The sequence below is a fragment of the Colletotrichum chrysophilum genome, assembly GCF_026319265.1.
Source record: "Colletotrichum chrysophilum strain AFK26 chromosome Unknown scaffold_1, whole genome shotgun sequence".
NCBI classification, from domain to species: domain Eukaryota; kingdom Fungi; phylum Ascomycota; class Sordariomycetes; order Glomerellales; family Glomerellaceae; genus Colletotrichum; species Colletotrichum chrysophilum.
This window is the reverse complement of record NW_026517288.1, coordinates 213,007-231,400: the sequence shown is the minus strand read 5'-3', so window position 1 is coordinate 231,400 and position 18,394 is coordinate 213,007. Positions and strand designations below refer to the sequence as shown.

Here is an 18,394-nt window from a genome sequence, read left to right as displayed (position 1 = left end):
ACGTCTGCAAGCCTATGCCGACAGGGTGACCATCCGACCTTGTTCAGCCTTGACTCACGTTCATCGTTGTAAACAACTTGTCGGTCGAAAACAAGGAGTAAGATACCTCATTTAGGCTTTCTTGATAGTCTTACAATGTCGGCTATACCTTGTATGAAAAACGCGGTTCAGAATACGCTGACCGTGGGCTTCCACACCTTGCGACCATGCGTAAACAACCACAGGCTTACTGGGCTCTCGTTGGATCTGACCATGCGCTCAAGTGACAACCGGGAGCGTTCTGGCCTTTCGCCATGGAAAGAATTCTCAGCACAGGAGCAACCTATTGTGCCGGTCGTCATCAGTTTCTATCGTGTATTCTTGTTATTTAGTCCAGCAAGACCGCGCCCAGGCCAGGAAGTAACATGGATGGCCAGCGTTCGCTCTGGAGACAGGTCTGAGATTTGGCACTTGAGTCTGTGTTTGAGGGTAGTGACGATTTCATTGGCGCGTGCGTTACTTCTATACAAATGGATGTGGTGTATGTTTATATACTATTTCTAATGGCAAAGCCCGATGGTTATCGACTTACACCGACGTGAATATCGGGACATCAAGAGAAGATTATTGCTACGACTGTTTTTATTACGGAACAGCGACTCAAACATGCAGCTTTCTAGGCTTCTTTGTTTCCGGGGAATGGCGGACGCTATGAGTTGCAAACCCGGGTAGCTCGTCTCCATCAACAAAGTCTTCTGGGAAGTGACACCACCCAGCGAGAGGCTCATGCTTCTATCGGCACATGTAACATATATTCTTGTCCAATCAACTGGTTAAAAGTCAACATTTGCCCAAATTTGTCCTGTGGACTGGTTGGCATCGAAGGCGCTGCCATCCCCCGTAAACCCAAGAACACAAGCATGTAATTGCAACCGCTTATCGCCGGTTCCTGCTAAAACAATGTTGTCTCCGAAATACTCCCTGATTATTTTGTCGCATACGCTAAGGAGAAAAATACCAGAAGATACCTGGTTGGTATGAAAACCTGACCAACAGGGCTTTGCGGGAGTCAAACCCATGCTGTACATGCCTTCGGGACATTATGCTAGCATGAGACCAAGGGAAACACGAGAATCGTTGCAAACTACAATCATAATGAGTTCCATCAAGTAGTAACTGGTGACCATACGGTAATATTCATATTTAACATCGTTCACACCAGCGTCTGGCAGCCCCCTCGTTCGTCCTACAGCACACGCAATTCTCAAAAGGGTTTACTGAGCCAATATAGCTGCCATCAAATGCATCATAAGTTTTCGAGCAATGCAGGCCTTTCTCTCCAGTGTCTGCGATGAAATTCAGCGCATAAGACGCTGTTCTCTAGTTCAACGCTGAAAATGAGCTTCATGCACATGTGCCGCAAATTTCACTGAGTGTGGCTGCGGCGTTCTCCTATTTTGTCGTCCTATGACCTTGAATACTCTCAGATACATGATGTAAGACGGAAATTGGGGGTTTCAGGTAGTTCTGTTAATCAAGAAGTCGAAAATTTTGAGGTCCGGTATCATTTCACGCATTAGACTTTTGTGGCTTCCGCCGTGATCAACGATACCCATTTGCTTCCATGCGAGAAGCTACACACAAAACGGCACCCAGGTATACATGGCCAGAAGTATGTCGGAAGTAGTTGCGGCCTACGTTCCCGAGGCCATTCTCCATGCTTATTATGCGGTTGACCATCAGCGCCTGGTATCTCTCGCGAGATGAATTCTACAAATCCATTCGCAGAACGACCATTCTCTTGATTCGCATCATGACTATAAGAAGACTGTCATTATCGAAGTGAATAGCAATCTTCAATGACTTGTCTTTCGCACTGGGCGTGGCTATTACATATTTGACCTGAAGCCAGAATGTCCAACTTGGGCGAACTGACGTTTGACCTGCGATTACACGGGACAGCATGTGGGGAAAGCGGCATCACTCCTCACGTATCCCGCTGTGAATAGCACATGATAACCAGAGACAGTCACCTCAGGAGTCCCGGATCAATGTTGCTAGGCTCGACATGCGCCTCGGAGCACATTGTGAATCCACACCGCCAGAAGCTGTCGAGGAAAAGAGAAACCTGGCACCACAAACAGATCATCTATGGATTCACGACTAGCTATCAGATTCGCACCTTTTATAGTCCACCATGTGTCCGAATAGCTGAGCTACATCGCCAAAACTCGTAAACAACACGGTACAATTGAAAGGGGCAGCTCGATGATAGATAGACCGAGCAACAGGAAGAACGAAACAACATGAAATCTTGCTCGCTGGGTCTTCACGAACCGAATACTCAGGAAAAAAGTGAGTGACGACGAAGCGCTGTAAACCAACACGGAAGCCCACCAAGAAGATCCCAACTCACGTCCTTTGCCGGGCACGATTTCCTTGGATATTGTTTTGGTCCCAATTGCAACGAGTCATCATTGTTAACAGGCCAAGTCTAAACGCTTCCAATGCTGAGTTATTAAATGAAGCCTTTAACGTAGACAGGCCGTGGGTGGACTCACAGGGGGCCGGGCATGAGTGTCTTGACTAACACGGCATTGGGGCTATACACGTTGAATATGAGCACTCACCTGCTCAAGGTTCCCAGTTTTTGCTATGAAACCGAGCCATGTTTCGTGATAGTCGCTTTCGAGCTGTTGATAATATTTATTCTCACATCATACTTACACTGCCGAAAAACGACGAGAATCGCAGGTACTGATGCCCAATACAACAACGATACCTAAAACATGGCAATTTGTGCACTCAGAGTACTAAGGAACAAATGACTTTGATTCACCACAACTCCCTTGCAGGCGTGGCAAGCGGATTTTACATTTGGCATGTCACCGGTGATCTGCTCGGTATCGAAATGCTTCAACTAAAACTGTGCCACAGGACCTCTCTTTACTCCATAAACCGTCGGGGTATAGTATTGTTACAAGCGTAGCAGCGGTAGAGCATCCTAAGCCCGAGTCGAAAAGCAAGAAGATGTGTGGAAAAAAGCAAATTGAGTGACCCGCCAAGTTTTTGACCCCCACCGACCTTCTCGGTGTGTCTGTCCCTTTCCAACCCTCGTCATCAAAGCGTCTCTGTGCGACCTCGCCATTGGCGAAATATCGTGTCTCATGACATGAGAGACATCATACCATTCCTCCCCTCTGTGTGACCAGCCCGTGATTTACCGCCACAAGTCCGCAGACTTCTTCTCATTGTTGGCCGTGCTCGGTCTCGGCCAGTAGTCCTCGTCACTTCCCTTGCTTCCGCCTGTGCTTTGGCTGGGGATGGCCATGAACATACCCGCCCCGTTGCCCACCATAACGCTCTTTCTCGCCGCGGCGGTGTTCCATCCAGAACCTGCAATGTCCGCACCGAGGCCATAGGAACTAATCGGCCGGTCACCGTGTGCGCTCATGCTACCGCCTCGGCGATGGCCACTAACCGGGGCCGTTGGCTGAAGCATCACTGAGGACCAATCGAGGGCGTCGTCTGCCTTGCAGTAGATGGTCAAAGGATGAGAGAGCGGACCGGTTCCAGCGAAAGGATTCGTCGAGCTAAAACGTTGTGACGCGCGGACGTTGGAGGCCGCTGCAAAGGGCCGGGGAATTGCCATTCCACCGCTATTGGGAGGGGCAAGGCCGCCGCGGCCGCCGCTGGGCATGCCCGACATGGGCCGGTGGGATGTGACCGAATGGGAGGACTTAGGCCTAGCATTTCCGCCAAACGAGAATGGTGCTTGGGGCCGCGGCAGGCCCTCTAGCTCGTCCTGGAAGTACTCGTCCAAGACGTAGACATCTCTCAGGTTGGGCATACCATTGCCTCTGAGAGATGCAGCTAGATATGTGTAGTAGCTGGCAGTCACACTGGAGAAAGGTCCTGCTGACTTGGCGGCGGTGATCTCGAAGCGGAGCGACTCCAGAGAGGTTGACGCAAGCCGTCTCGTTTTCGGTCCGCTCTTGAAGGCCTCGCTCACCGCAGCCTCAATTGCAAGTGTCTGTAGACTCTGGGCCGCAAGTAGAATTTCAGCCAACGTTGCTGGATGGACACCCGTGTTCAGCAGAGAGAGAACGGTAAGGATGTTGCGAGTGTCGGGACGGCTGAAGTACTCGACCAGACCCGCGGCGGTGACAGATGGGGTGTTGCTGAGGATCAGCTCCTCCAGGGCCGGGAATGGAGGCAAGTCCTCGTTGCGGGAGAACACGTCGTCTGAGAAAGCGTGAGAGTCCATCACCTTGAGTGCACGGAGCTTTCCAAGATTGGCCAACGCATGCCGCAGTACGAAGGGGTCCATATTGATCTTGTGCAGCTCCAGAACCTCCAGATTCTGCCAGATACCGCCATTGGCCAGCTTGGACAAGCTGCTCTCGGAGCCTCCATGGTATGACATCTTTCGGATGTCGCGGCATCTAGCCTCGACTTCAAGTCGAAGGGTTGCATAGCCGTGCTCGTCGGAGAAAAGACCCTCGGGGAGGTCGACATAGAGAAGATTCGGGAGCACGTGGATGATGCGGGCCAGGTCTGCCGTGGCAGCCTCACGGAGCATGTAGGGCACCTTGAAGTATCGAACTCTCGAGCCAAAGCGGGTGGGGTCTTCACGCAGCGTCCGACAGAGCAACTTCAGGCGAACAGTTGGGGTATCTTCGGGGTCGGCATTGCGCTTGAAGAAGGTTTTCCGCTTCCGCTGCTCGGAAAGGTAGATTTCGCGGGGGCAGTAGTGAACGGCGTCGATTCGAATGCTGTGATACCTGTATGGAGACAACTATTAGCCAAAAGCCCGACATCTCAGCCTCGGGAGAAGGGGGAGGGGGGCTTGCTTACAAGGCGGCGTTGGCGACTGAGTTCCATTTCCAACTGACCCGTGCGCAGCTTGCGAGATCTCTCAAGTCGCATAGCATGCAGGCGTCGAAGATGGCGCTCGTTTCGCAGGTCTCGTAGGTCTCATCTTGGGTGTGCGGGCAGACGAAGGCGAATATGCGCGGAAGAATATCCTTTGGCAAATTTTCGAGGAGGAAGGTGGAGGCGCGGCTTGGTAAGTAGAGAGGCGAGGTGTTGTTGCGGAAGTTCTGCTGGACCTGGTTGGAGTACTTGGACAGCTGGTGGTCGGCAATGTCGTGGGACTGAGAGTGACTCTGCACGTGCTGCTTCTTCTTGTCCTTATCCTTCTTGAAGAACCTCATTTTTGGTAATGGCCGAATGGCGAACTTCATGTTGGAGGGAGAAGGAAGGGCGGCGTCGGCGCGACGAGGGTGGTATTAGGGGATTAATATATTAAATCAACGGGTCTGCAGTCGCATTTGACCGATCGGCGTCGGCGCCGGTGTTTGGTGCGATGGACTTGGGTGCGGCAGCGGGCAGTGAGCAGCGAGCGAGGCTTACTGCGGCAGGGCCAACGCTACCACGAACCAAACTTTGTAGGTCTGGTGGCTCGGTCAGCTTTTTATCTTTGTCGCCGTGTGCTCGACGGCTCTCGCTCTGCAAACGAGGGGTTTCCTGTGGTTGCCCGTCTTAAGTAGGGAGGTGGTGGTGAGGTGGTATGCGCCGTAATACCTTCCAGGCAAAGTTCGGGCAGGCTTACCTGCTTTTGGGGGAGGTGCCAACGGTTTTGTCTGGGATTTCCCGGTAAGTCATCGCCCCCCAAAATGGCAGGAGCCATGCGTGACCCCTTTTTCCAAACTTCAGATGAAAAAGTCCGGATATCCGCAACCAGTAGTAGCTCTGGTTGGTAACGACACCAACCAACGTTGGCCTTGTGTGTTGCTATAAATTTCACTCTACATGCAGGTGGGAAATCACCAAGCAAACCGAACAAAGATGGAGGGCCATTGGAACAAAGGCTCGAGCGATGCGACCGCGGGAAGCGGCTACCAGGGGAACCTTTAGTGGCTCCTTGGTGCAAACTAACCTCCTTGGTCCCCCTCATTCAGCTTCCTCTCCACTGCGAGGCGCCCTACACTTCTAGGGACCCCTGGGCGCAGCGGCCATCAGCGTGTGGGGAAGGAAAACGACGTTCCCCTGATTCGCTGCTCATGCCCTTGGATCCGCAGCGGCCCCTGAGTCCTGGAGCAACGAGCACGCGTCGGTTCACTGCTCATCCCTCTTACCCTTGGTGCCCAGCCGATCCTCTACTCTTGAAACGAAACACCACGCCTTGCGCTTTGCTGGCGTGCTGCCTTGCGCCTCCCTCCAACCGCCCACCGATGCGTCGTGGCACCTTAAATGCTACCGTGAAATGAAGCCCAATCGGCAGGTAATGCAGTGTCATTTTGTCCACTATCTCTTCCATAAAGGAATCACCTTAAACCAATCTAATGCTCAGTATGCTACTCTGCTCGTACATATCCATGTTCATCCATGCAGTCGGTCCACAAGCCCTACCCTATTCTTCTGCCTCGCCTTTCACCTTTCCATTTCTCTTAGCATCCCATTACGTCCATGTCCATATATAGAATCGTCATTTGCGACAGGCTGGCCAAGAGGCTGTGACACCCACACTCAACCACCCGGTATCGCTTTGTACATATCTCGGTTGTGACCCCTCTTCGTCCCCCGTATCACATCTTCCTGACATGAATCATGTCTTGTGGTTGTTGATGAGAAGTGTTTTGTCAATCAGTTGCCGTTGAGCTGCACTCCGTCGAGAGGGCTAGCAGGGCCCGAGGGACGCTTGGCACGGAGGGTGAGCGGGAACGGGTATTCATCGGGGTCTTCCTCCTCACTGCAAATGCTTGTTAGCCTCCTTCACGGTATGGGTAACTTGATAAGACTCACGGCAACTTCCAAGCGACATAGTCCTCGGTGTTCAGTCCCTCCCTGCCCTCCTGCAAGCTGGCAAAATCACCAGGAGTCATCATGCCAGTACGATCCCTAGGAGAGCCAGGCACCGAGAATGGCCGTGAGATCTTCTGCTCGACACCCGGGATGAAGTCCTCCTCCTCATCGCCGCTGAACGAGCCAGGGTAGGCTCGGCGCAGCGCCAATTGACGGGCCTTGACGTACTCCATTCCCATTCTCTTCCAGTCTAGCAGGTCGCTAAGACGCTCCGTGCGGTTACGCTGGTTGATACGTTGGCGACGGCTCTTTTGACAAAAGTCAAACATGTGAGTGGTGAGCTGGTTTACGGAATCATCAACACCCTTCGTGCGGCGGTCGACAATGTAGATACCATAGTCGCTTGAATTCTCAATCAGCTCCTCCATGTAGCACCCGAAGCCAGACAAGTTCGTCGTGATACTGGGAACACCCATGACGGTGCACTCGGCCGGAGTGTAACCCCACGGCTCGTAGTAGGACGCGAAAATGCCCATGTGTGTCCCGCGCACGAACTCGTCATAGTCCAAGGGCAGTACCGGGTTAGCTGAGTTCAAGAACTCAGGGTGGAACACAATCTTGACACGGTCTGTAGGGTGGTTGAAGAGCTGTACCCGTCTGATCTGGTTCAGAATGGGATCTTCGCTGTCGCTGATCATGTTGTGGGTGACGATAGGGGGAAGGCCGTGGCGCTTCATCGCAAACAGACGCCTGCGGATCAGGACACGATCCTGGCTGCTGATGAGCTCCTTCTCATCAGGCATCGGGTCACCGTCGTGCCACTTGAGGGAGCGCTCGAAAATACGGCGTCCAATGCCTTTCTCGATAATATCGACGGTATCACGCAGAGACTTGATAACAGCCTGCCCCTTGAGCGCTTCGACCGTCAACGAGGTGGTCTGGGCCGGCATGATAACAAAGGCAACAACAGTCATCTTGCTGCCGGCAACCTTGAGGCGGTGGTTCAAGCGAGCCAATGACTCGATGAACATATCAACACCCTTATTTCTGAACTCGTACCGTCCGGCCGTGAAGAAGTAAAGGGTGTTCTCGGGGTCGAAGTCGTAGTGGCCGTAAAAGTGTCCGCGCACGAAATCGTGGATCTTCTCCTTGGCTTGCTGGTGCAGGTTTTGAAACTCGTGCATGGCGGAAAACTTGGTGACGTTCAGTCCATTGGGCAGCACGCCATCGGGTTTCCGCTTGAGCAAGTGCTCGCTTTCGTATGCGGTGATATGAGAGACGGTAGTGAAGACATCGCAGGCGTGCGCGGCAGCGCGCTCGATGCAGTAGCGGTGGTAAATGCCACGCTTTCCGGCTTCAGCGTCAACATCGAACCATTGTAGGTTGTTGTAGAAGTCTACAGAACCAGCGCAAAGGTATCTTCCCAAAAGCGTTGCGTGCGTCGTGAAGATGGTGGTCACGTCGATGCGGCGCTTCTTCGTCAGGGGCAGAGCCACGCCGGCAAGCCATTCGTGGAAATGCGCAATGACAGCTTTGCTCTTCTCGTGGCAGACAAACTGGGGAATTGGTCAGCTTCATCCTTGAGTTATCTGGAAGCAGCTTACCTCGCCTAAAAACCACGCGACAAGGTATCCGAAAACAACAGCTTCGTTCGTTTCATCATCATTGGGTGGCGAGGGGATGCTGGCGACGTTCCACAAGTCGGTCTTCCACTCGTCCAAGAAATGGTACGCAGTCTTGGTGTCAATGAGCAGAACTCGAGGAGCGCCATCAATGAGCCATCGACCGTAGAGGATGCCAATGCCACGGTCCCTCATGGACTGAATCGTGGCAGCAAGTTCGGGAGTGGTCGGTTCGAGCTCCTCAACCTCAACAGCAGCCTACTGCCTGTCAATACAATGTAGCTACGGCATCTAGAAGACGTTCTCTTACGGAATGGTGATTCAAGGGACCGATGAGGGTGTAGCGGTCGCCATATTCGGCCGTGGTTACAGGAGCTTTGGACTTGATGACGGAATAGATACCGCCAACTGCACATGGCACAAATGGGTCAGCCCACTGCGGAGACGATGATCCGGGGGGGTCAGGCGTGGGGATGGTACCTCGATGAGCAACCTCAGTTGCGATTTCGAAGAGAAGGTGGTTCTTGACGTCGCGAGGAGGACGATCGGGGTTGTCCCGAGTACCTTCTGGAAGAGTGGACATTGTAGAAGCTTAAGGGGGGTTGGAGATGCTGTTGACAAAGCGTCAGTTGGTGCAGATGAAGAGGAGAACAGCTTGAGAAGTGATGGCAGCGACGAAAGGCGAGGGTAAAGAAAGAACGCGAAAGCTGCAGTGGAGTGGCAGAAAGCCAATTGAAGGTTGAATGACGCAAGTATGCAGGGCGTACTGACAGGCAAGGTAAGGTAACCAAGGCGACGCAGGCGAGAGGTGAAGGACGTCGGAGCTTGGGGAAGCTCCCGAGATGGCGTGCAGACGGACAAGGCTTTGATTTAAAGACAATAAGGCGTGTGGGAGATGCTGGGCGAGACAGACAACAGCGGGCTTAAGAAGGGCTGGATGGCGGAAGGAGAAGGGCAAGACCAGAGCTCTCGAGAGGAGATGTTTGCGGGGAAGAAAGGTTTTAGCTACGAGATTGTCTTGGGGGAGAGTGAGAGAAGGCGCGCGGGCATTGCATTGGCAGGCCTGGCCTGATGAGGTGGTGGTGTGGTTGTGGTTGGACAATCCAGTCCGGTCCAGCCCAGCTTCTCGCTGCATGTACTGTTCCGGGTACTGCGCAGTACCTTGCTTCGCTGCGACGCTAGCCCCGATACCTCTAACAGCTAGCTCCTCTCCTCTGGTATCTGGACCGGGGAGAATACGAATGGTCAGAGGGAGTGGTCAGGCAACGGAATGGCAACAGCAGCAGCTGCTGCTGCTGCGAATAAGCTGCTCAGAGGACGTCTTCCCCGTCTCCATCTTGTCTGTTTCCTCGGAGTGCGGGTGAAGAGGGGGGGAATACTGGAGCTGCAGCACGATTCAATGGGCAATGAATGGACGCTGGAGGGAGAGCCGGGGACGACTGTGGAACAATAACAGCGGATATTACAGGGCCCTAGGCCTGTCTGAACTTTCAACTTTTGAAGCTACCGCTAGCGGGAATCCACAGTGAGGTGCAGTTTGGGGTGGACTTTGGTCACCCAATACCAGGGGGGTACAAGTCCAGACCACGCGCATTCTCAACAAATTCTTTTCCCATATTGCCCTCGCCGAGTCGCCGTCCGGTATCCGTACTCTCTCTTCTCTCTCTCTCTCCACCTCCTGTTCTGCTCTGTATCTTGTGTGTGTTTGCTGACTTGCTTCTCGTCCCCTACGGCATCGCCGTGTGTGATGTTGCCGCTCTTATTCTCCGAATGCGACTCTTCATGCGCCACGAGTCCTGACGAACCCGATATCTGGCGCGCGAGAATTCCCGTTGCTATTACGGGAAACAGTGAAAACTTTTTCCATGCTGCTGGCTTCGTCCGAACGCCGAGGAGTCGCCTTGTAAAGAACCCTGGGGTTGCTTTCGACCCTCTGTCTAGCTTCTACATCGTAATCCTGAGCCAGATCGAAGAAAACCCCAGAGAGAAAAGCGCACGGGAGGCTGGTCAAGGTACCTGGGCCGTACCCAGCATGGGGGCAGCTACCTGTGGAATGACGGCCGGGTAGCGCCAGCGCCAGTCTTCACGCAATTTTGATAGCTGTGGGTACCTGATCAAAGCACTCGCAAGCTGTTGCGAGCTTCCTCTGGAGATGCTTAGTCAGAATGACGACAGTCTTTGCGGGGTTGACACTCCAGCTCCCCAGACTCTGTCTGCGAACTCGCAGTGTTGCTTTCTGGGGTGACCTGTCAGGAGATTGAGCGAGTAAAGAAACGCGCGTGCACGGCGTCCAATCAGTGTAAACAATTCGAGCGAGCTGCAGACTTCGAGCCTTGTCCTGCAACCCTCGATTCAGAGTTGCTGTTGCTTGCGATGGCGTTTTTGCCAATTTCTATTTGTCCTTCGTTCTGACCGAGCAAAATTTCCCGGTACCCCCAACTGTCGTGTCTCACTTGGAAGTTTTTTCCTCTTCCCATCTCGCCACAGTCTCTCACTAGCTATCCTAAGACACAAAGTTCCAAGGCATCGCGGGAGTCTTGTTTCCATCTCGCCTTGCAAACTCAGCCCCCAATGGCCAAGATCGTGAAATGGTCCACGAATGCGTCCGGATACACCCGCCAGACGACGATCCCTTACATCACCTACTGTGTTGATCTTGCAAAACCTGGTTGTCCGGGAATCGGTCTGTGACATTCCTGTCACTGACATCTCAACCATCGCTAAGGTCCCGCCCGAGCCAAGTTGACATGTCGATCTAGGCCCTCGTCATGTCATTCAATTGAGCCTTTTGCGATTCTCAGACGTCCGAGGGCTGAGGCATCGTCGGTTCAAGTGTCACACTCCACAACTGCTACATATCTGAAAACCAAGCTGTTGTCTCCATTCAAGATTCATCACCCCGTTCTATGAAGTTAGGCACCGATGCCCGAGTGCGGCATCTGAGGCTAAGCATACCCGCCCTCCACTATTACTGCAACCGTATACCTTCATACCGATAAGCTGGGACTTTAGCCAGCCCCGCGAAACGACGAAATATATCTGTAACGGTTTCGACCGTTGTCCTTTGACCCGATTCGTTCTTATTGAACGTATTCCCGCTGACACGGATGCGGACAATACGATCGCTTCATCTCGAGATCACGATAACACCGACCTCTCTTCAACCGCACGATCATTACAACAACTATTCTCCTTACAGCTCAACGCAAGCTATTGTCTTTCAGATTGAGAAACAGCTGTAATTCACCACGCGAAACCCAGACGTAATACTTACCGGAGATGTGGCGTCTGTATAGCTGAGAATTCTCCAGAGTCCTTAGCTCCAGGGTCTTTGGATGGCTTGGCCCACACGATCATTTTCAATTCCAGGCTTTGTGCCTTCAACATCATTCTAGGGATGATGTTAAAATGCGTTGATCAGGCAACGAGCCTTTCTAGTCGGGCGATGCCCTCTTACATCGCAGCAGGGGTTAATCCTAAACACACAGCTTCAGTCATTTCGGTGATCATGTCAACAGGCCGAGACTGCTTCACGAGGTGCAGCCAATTCCTCAAGGCATGGTAATGTCTCAACCTGATCAAAAATCTCAACTGCCACGGACAACACTCAGGAAGCCTCAGCTGCCATGCTTGCAGCGACTGCTTACGGGGCCCAAGCGCTTGCGGCCGGCACTTCGGATCACATTCCGCGTGCTCCATCGAGACGCACTTGGGAGGAAATGAGCAAGAGACTGGAATTTGAATAGTGCCCGAAGGACGCAGAAGTAACCCAAAAGACACCTATTCAGGCAAACGTGCAAAACAAGACACCCTTACCCTTGGCGGATTCTAGAATTTGCTGACTGCCGTATATGAAGAAGCCATCTCCTGGCTCGCTTCATAGCTGCCAGTTCAACATGGTCACAGACGTGACGTTTGCTTTTGAGAAATATCCGATATACTTCTCGGACTAAGTATTGACATGTGGTTAGGGCACTCATGATGCCACCGAAGGCAAATGAATATAACTTTGACTATTGAACGCCGTTGTCGACGGTGGATGTGATATCCCTGAGGTAGCATACACAGTGCTCAAAATATGGACACTGTACAGCTGTGCACTGTCCGCTTGGCTCCGTTTCACGTGATTTCACTGTGGGATCAAGGTTTTCCCCCTCGGCCCACGACACTTCCATTTGATTGTCACCGACCAACGCAACCCAAGACACTACAACTGATCCCCAACCAGCAGGCGATGACGCGCGATTGCGTCTTTCCAGACCATCAAAACATGCGATCGACCTGAAATATTTCACGGCGGCTTTTTTTTCCGCAATGGATGCAGGGTACATTACCGCCCACTCCGCGGGCGAGGGCTTACGGAGCTACGGAGTTTGTTGCCTGAATGTGCCGGAGGTCTTTCAGAGCATGGCGTCGTGAACAAGGCTATGGCGGCGGTTTCCATGATACTCATCAGGCAGTTTGACTGTACTTTCGCTGTGCAATATTGCCACATTCGCAAAGCCATGCATACGGCCAACGGACGGAAAGGCCTCGGTGCCGCGACTACCCACCCACCAAGTCTGGCCATTGTGCCAGCTCGACCGGGTCCGACAACGAAACGCAGCGCCGTACCCGGTTGCTGATTATGCGGAGAACGGCGACAGAAGCCCAAGACCTACGTCGCGAAAGACGACGTATTCAAGCGATGCCCAGCGGGTCCGAGCCAGCCGGTCCTCTGATGCTGGCCCATGGGGTTTTTTGCCTCTAGATTCTGAGGAGAGGAAGGCGGCGGTTCTACGCACGGCGGGAGGAGTTTGAATGCAGATCACTATGGGAACTTTTTTCCCTGCCTGTGGAGGACGCCTTGAGATGCACGCCCGATCTATCAACACGGTCCGTGTCGGGCGACATTTGCAGCCGTTACCCTGTGCAAGACGGCCATGGTTATGTGTTTCTATCGACGCTGCCATCATGCTGTCCGTTTCGGCCCTTGCCACTCGGGCAGAGAACACTGAGCAGCAGGCCGGATGGTCTGAATTCTTCTGCCACCGTTCGAAGCAGGTGCTCCGGGGCAGCCACTCGTCGGGCGTGGCTCCAGGAGACTCCAACCAAAACCCGGCCACGTCCGGCTCGTAAATCGTACATAGTGACATTGTTGCGTCAGTCTTGTGCCCAAGTATTGGGGTATCGGCGGAGAGGAGGACAGATAGTATGCTAGGATTTTGGTCTATCTCTCGGTTCAGGCTCAGGCAAGAACTGGATCACCAGTTGATGCTTCCAGGCGTCACAGGACAAGCCAAATTTTTGCCATGGGAGCATCGGTGGAGGTTTCCCCCCCTTCTGTGGTTCTGCAAGTGCACCAAGTTGGGTCGGGGGAAATGGAATGACTGCCGACTTCCTGACGGTTGGTGGTGGCATGCTACAGCGGTGTACGTTCACCGAAGCGCCTACCTGCTGCTCACTCTACAAAATCCGCATATGCGGCAGATTGGGCTGGTGCAATGCTGCCATCTACGCTCCAAGGCGAAATCTCTGCTTATCCACCTGTTGCCTGGATTTTTCCTGCCGACTGCAGCCCCCAGATTCTGTCTTTGGTGGTTCGCATCACCACAGACGCCCACCTCGGCAGCTGCATATCCCGCTTAGCAGGGCAGAGTGTCGCGTTATCGGAAAAACCTCGGCTGGCAACGTGCTCACATTGCATCTAAAAACTCAAATCGAATTGCCTGCTACGATGGAGTCCTACCACCACAACCGACCTCGACATGTCGCCATGAGAGACGACCGCAGACCAGGCGATGAGCGCAGAGACCGAGGCCGAGCTGGTCGAGAAGTGACACGCTCCCGCAGATCTCCTTCACCTCCATCCCGTCGACCTCGGGATTCCGATAGATTGCCAGACAGCAAACCGCGCGACCATCCCAACGACAAGTCACAGCCTTCCTCCCGAGACCACCACAAATCCCGCGATCGCAGCCGAGATCGCCCTCGCCGTGCGTCCCCATCGCCTTCACGTCGCGACAAGTACAAGGAGGATATCCGCGATCGGTCTCGTGGCCGGGACGCCGTTGACTCGCGGCGCGACTCCCGGACCCGGTCACATAGGGATCGCAGCCGAGGACATCCCCGAGGCGACGGCCGTTCTTTATCGCCCTCTGTGAAGCGAACGAGCAGTCGAAGTACGGACCGAGCTACTGCAGACAAGAAGAAATCAAGACGAGACCACAGCCCTCGTCGTGACCGCAAAGACTCGGCCCCCCTTGCGGAGTCACGGCATTCTCGCAGCTCTCCTCGGCCTTCCAGACGATCACCTAGCCCCGATCGCCGGGATTACAGGTCAAAGAACAAGGAACGGAGCCACCGCAACCGCCGGAGCAGGTCACGCTCGCCGGGTCGAGACCGACGCGGCCGAGACTACTCCCCTCCGCGTCGTCGCGAGCCATCATCGACCCGGAGAAGGGACCGATCTCCGCTATCAAAACACCGGCATAGATCCCCTGCACGAGAGTCTTCGACATCCGTCAGGGGTGAGCGACGTCCGGCATCGCCCCGTCGTAGTTCCAGAGGCCGCCAACGTCGCAAGGAATCTAAGTCTCGTGCATCCTCTCGGTCCGCTAGTAGGGGGTCGAGTCGACGAGTGCCGCAGAACGAAGGTTCACGCCAGCCTACAAAGTCTCAGCCATCCTCCGGCGCGAACAGCGTGGAGGTCAACATGGGCGGCAGAGGCAATCACAGGGGAGGCTTTGCGTCTCACCCTGGTTCATTCAACCAACAGTTCAGCGATCCGCGCCAATTCTCCCAGTCCCCGCAGCCGACTCCAAATTCTTACAACGCTTCCCCAAACCACTCACCCTACGGTGCTGGTAGAGGGAACTGGGGCTCTCAGCAATTCTCCCCGACACAGTAAGTTTTCCATCATTCCACCATCTCGTTCTGATTCGTCTACTCACATTCGCATAGTCAATACCCTCAGTACCCTCAATCCAACTTCGGCCCCCCATCTGGACCACAAGGCTCGTACACACCAAACCAATCGTTCTCACCGCCCCCGAGTGCTCCAACCGGACCTATGCAGCCATATTCCCAGGGCAACTTCCGCGGCAGCTTCCGCGGCGGCGGCGCTGCATTCCGAGGCAACCAATTTGGATCTGGTCGGGGGAACTACAGAGGCAATGGTTTCAAGAGTGCGCAGTGGACTTCCAATAACCATGCCTCTGCTTCGCGTGGCCAATTCGGACAAGCGGATGAAGCGAACTCTCAGCAGTCCACGACTCCCGCACAAAGCAACAAGTCAGACGTCGGCGACAATGTTGCAGAGGGCGAGAACCCTTTCCGGCCATCAAAAGACATGCAAGTGGAGGACACGACTCCGTCCGAAAAGACCGGTGAGAGCGATACCCAACGAACTAGCAGAGCGCCGCCCGTCGGCCCGGCTGCTCAGTCGTCGTCGAAGTTCAGCTTTGCGTTTAAGGCGTCTGCAAAGCCCACTCCGACGGCGCCCAAGCCGGAGATCTCTCAGAAATTCAATGCCGTCCCTCAACGACGTGAATCCACTCAGCAAAATGATTCGAGAGACCACGACCGTGATCGCGACCATGATCGGGATCGTGACCACCGGGACAGAGATCGAGACCGTGACCGTGACAGGGACCGTAACCGAGAACGTGATCGCGGCCGGGACCGGGAACGGGACCACCGCGACAGAGACCGGGATATAGATCGGGGGCGGGAGAAGGAGAAGGACAAAGCCGCCGACAGAGACATCCCTCGCGGGGCTCCGACCGAACCTGCGTCGGCCAGAGCTCGCCAGGATTCAAGGCACCTACCACCCCCTGGGCCCCGTCAGCCCCCTGCACCAAGGACTCGCAAGATCAAGAAGACTATGCGGCGGCTCAAGCCTGGGCCGGTATTGCCTGAAGACCTGAAGACTTCAGATTCAGTTTACTTCCGCAAGCCTGGCAACGAGTCTGTCGTCGGTTCGGGCACCTATGGCAAGGTCTTCAAAGCTTTGCACGTCTACACCAAAGGCTTGGTCGCTCTCAAGCGCATCCGGATGGAAGGCGAGAGAGACGGGTTCCCGGTCACAGCCATCCGAGAGATCAAGCTTCTCCAGTCACTACGCCATACCAACATTGTCCAGCTACAAGAGGTCATGGTGGAGAAGAACGACTGTTTCATGGTTTTTGAATACCTGTCCCACGATCTGACAGGTATTCTGAATCATCCTACCTTCAAGCTAGATGCGGCCCAGAAGAAGCACATGGCCAAACAGCTTTTCGATGGCCTGGACTACCTACATAAGCGCGGAGTCCTCCATCGCGACATCAAAGCTGCCAACATCCTGGTTAGCAGCGACGGAATTCTCAAGCTTGCTGACTTTGGTCTCGCACGATTCTACGCGAAGAGACACCAGCTGGATTATACCAATCGTGTTATTACCATATGGTATCGCTCGCCTGAACTACTTCTCGGCGAGACGCAGTATGGCCCAGCCTGCGATGTCTGGAGTGCTGCCTGTGTCATGGTGGAGATCTTCACCCGCCATGCCATATTCCCCGGGGATGGAAGCGAGATCAACCAACTGGATAAGATATATGCCGTCATGGGAACACCGAACAAGGCAGAATGGCCTGGGCTGGTGGACATGGCTTGGTTCGAGTTACTAAGACCAGGTTACCGGCGGGCAAACTCTTTCGCCGACAAGTACCAAGACAGATTGCCTCCTGCCGCCTATCGCCTGTTGGCCGCCATGTTCCGTTACGACCCTGCGAAGAGGCCGACAGCTGCAGAGGTCCTCGCGGATGAATACTTTACCACCGAGGAGCCTCCTCCAAGGCAGGCTGTTGAGTAAGCACTTCCACCCGCAACTGTTTAGATGACATTCAACTAACAAATCAACTAGGCTCGCTACTCTGGACGGTGACTGGCACGAATTCGAATCCAAGGCACTCCGACGCGAGAACGAACGCAAAGAAAAGGAGGCTCGGCGCGCCGCAGCGGCGTCCGCCAAAGACAACAAGTCTAGAGAGAGAAAGAGGGAGAACGATGCTCACGATGAGCGTGGGGAAGCTAAGAGAGTTCAGCTCGAAGGCAAGGCAGCCGTGCCTGCCGAACGCTCGAAGGCCTAGAAGACCTGCCCATTTTGAAGCTGGGCTGCCTTGGCTTCTGCCAGACGTGGTGCAGCGCATGGAACGGCTGGCCATGGTGGTACACATATATCCTACTTAACACACAAACCTGCATTTGTTGCGTTGGCATGGCGTTGGGGAACTGAAACTTATGGTTGAACGAGAAGGCATAGTTGCTCTGAGGCTTTGTGAGCAAAGGGTTCGTTTTTTAAACTTGACATGTTTCATCGCTGGTCAGCGAGATTCCCCCCTACTAGATGGATTTGGAGACACGACGGACGGGCATGGGATGGCTTCTCATCGTGTGGCTGTAGGATTAGCTGGTAAATGCATGTGGGATGCGTCTCGGACTAAACTGTGGGCGTCGAGATATGAATATACCAACAGATGGGGCGGACTCAAGCCATCTGTTCTTGCAAACATGACAATGCATCTCTATGTGATGGGCCTCCGGTACTTGATTAAGTCTCTGAGGTCGTGTTTGATGGTGACGAGGATACGGGAGGTTTAGATCAACGACCACACTCGTCTTTCGTTCCTCCCACACCACATGTTTCTTGCTCTCGCTATAGTACAATAGAAAGTCAGTCTGGTGTTCTGCAGACTTTACTCTTATCGGCAAGAGGCAGTCTGTCTTGCCCAGAAAGTGTACCGCGTAGCTGTCGTGCACCGGTCTTGGATATATGTAACCGAATAAGACAACACCGGCAAAGATGAGAAGAGTGGTTAAGTTTGAGCCCCAGGCAACGAGTCTCTGGGAGGTAAAAGGGTTATCTTCCTGCCTTGTTGCTCTCCCTCTTGTGCTGTCGCCCGAAAAGATTCAGAGGTTGGATCGGCAACCATTGCATTGTTGTGCCGTCAAATGTTGACGTCCTC

At 53.8% G+C, this 18,394-nt stretch overlaps 3 protein-coding genes across 3 annotated transcripts; 1 reads left to right on the top strand and 2 right to left on the bottom strand.

Annotated features, from left to right (window-relative positions):
- Positions 1–3,199: 3,199 nt before the first annotated feature.
- On the bottom strand, positions 3,200–5,225 carry COL26b_000058 (uncharacterized protein; the record flags this gene model as incomplete). Its single annotated transcript, XM_053173033.1, has 2 exons — positions 3,200–4,763; positions 4,837–5,225. The coding sequence occupies 2 exons, from the start codon at positions 5,223–5,225 to the stop codon at positions 3,200–3,202; spliced, it is 1,953 nt and encodes a 650-aa protein (XP_053042739.1).
- Positions 5,226–6,627: 1,402 nt separating this feature from the next.
- Positions 6,628–8,991, bottom strand: GSY1 (glycogen synthase; the record flags this gene model as incomplete). The annotated part of the gene is made up of 5 exons (XM_053173032.1): positions 6,628–6,733; positions 6,787–8,342; positions 8,391–8,666; positions 8,719–8,816; positions 8,889–8,991. The coding sequence occupies 5 exons, from the start codon at positions 8,989–8,991 to the stop codon at positions 6,628–6,630; spliced, it is 2,139 nt and encodes a 712-aa protein (XP_053042738.1).
- Positions 8,992–15,102: 6,111 nt separating this feature from the next.
- On the top strand, positions 15,103–17,518 carry COL26b_000056 (uncharacterized protein; the record flags this gene model as incomplete). Its single annotated transcript, XM_053173031.1, has 3 exons — positions 15,103–15,293; positions 15,351–17,237; positions 17,293–17,518. The coding sequence occupies 3 exons, from the start codon at positions 15,103–15,105 to the stop codon at positions 17,516–17,518; spliced, it is 2,304 nt and encodes a 767-aa protein (XP_053042737.1).
- Positions 17,519–18,394: the final 876 nt, after the last annotated feature.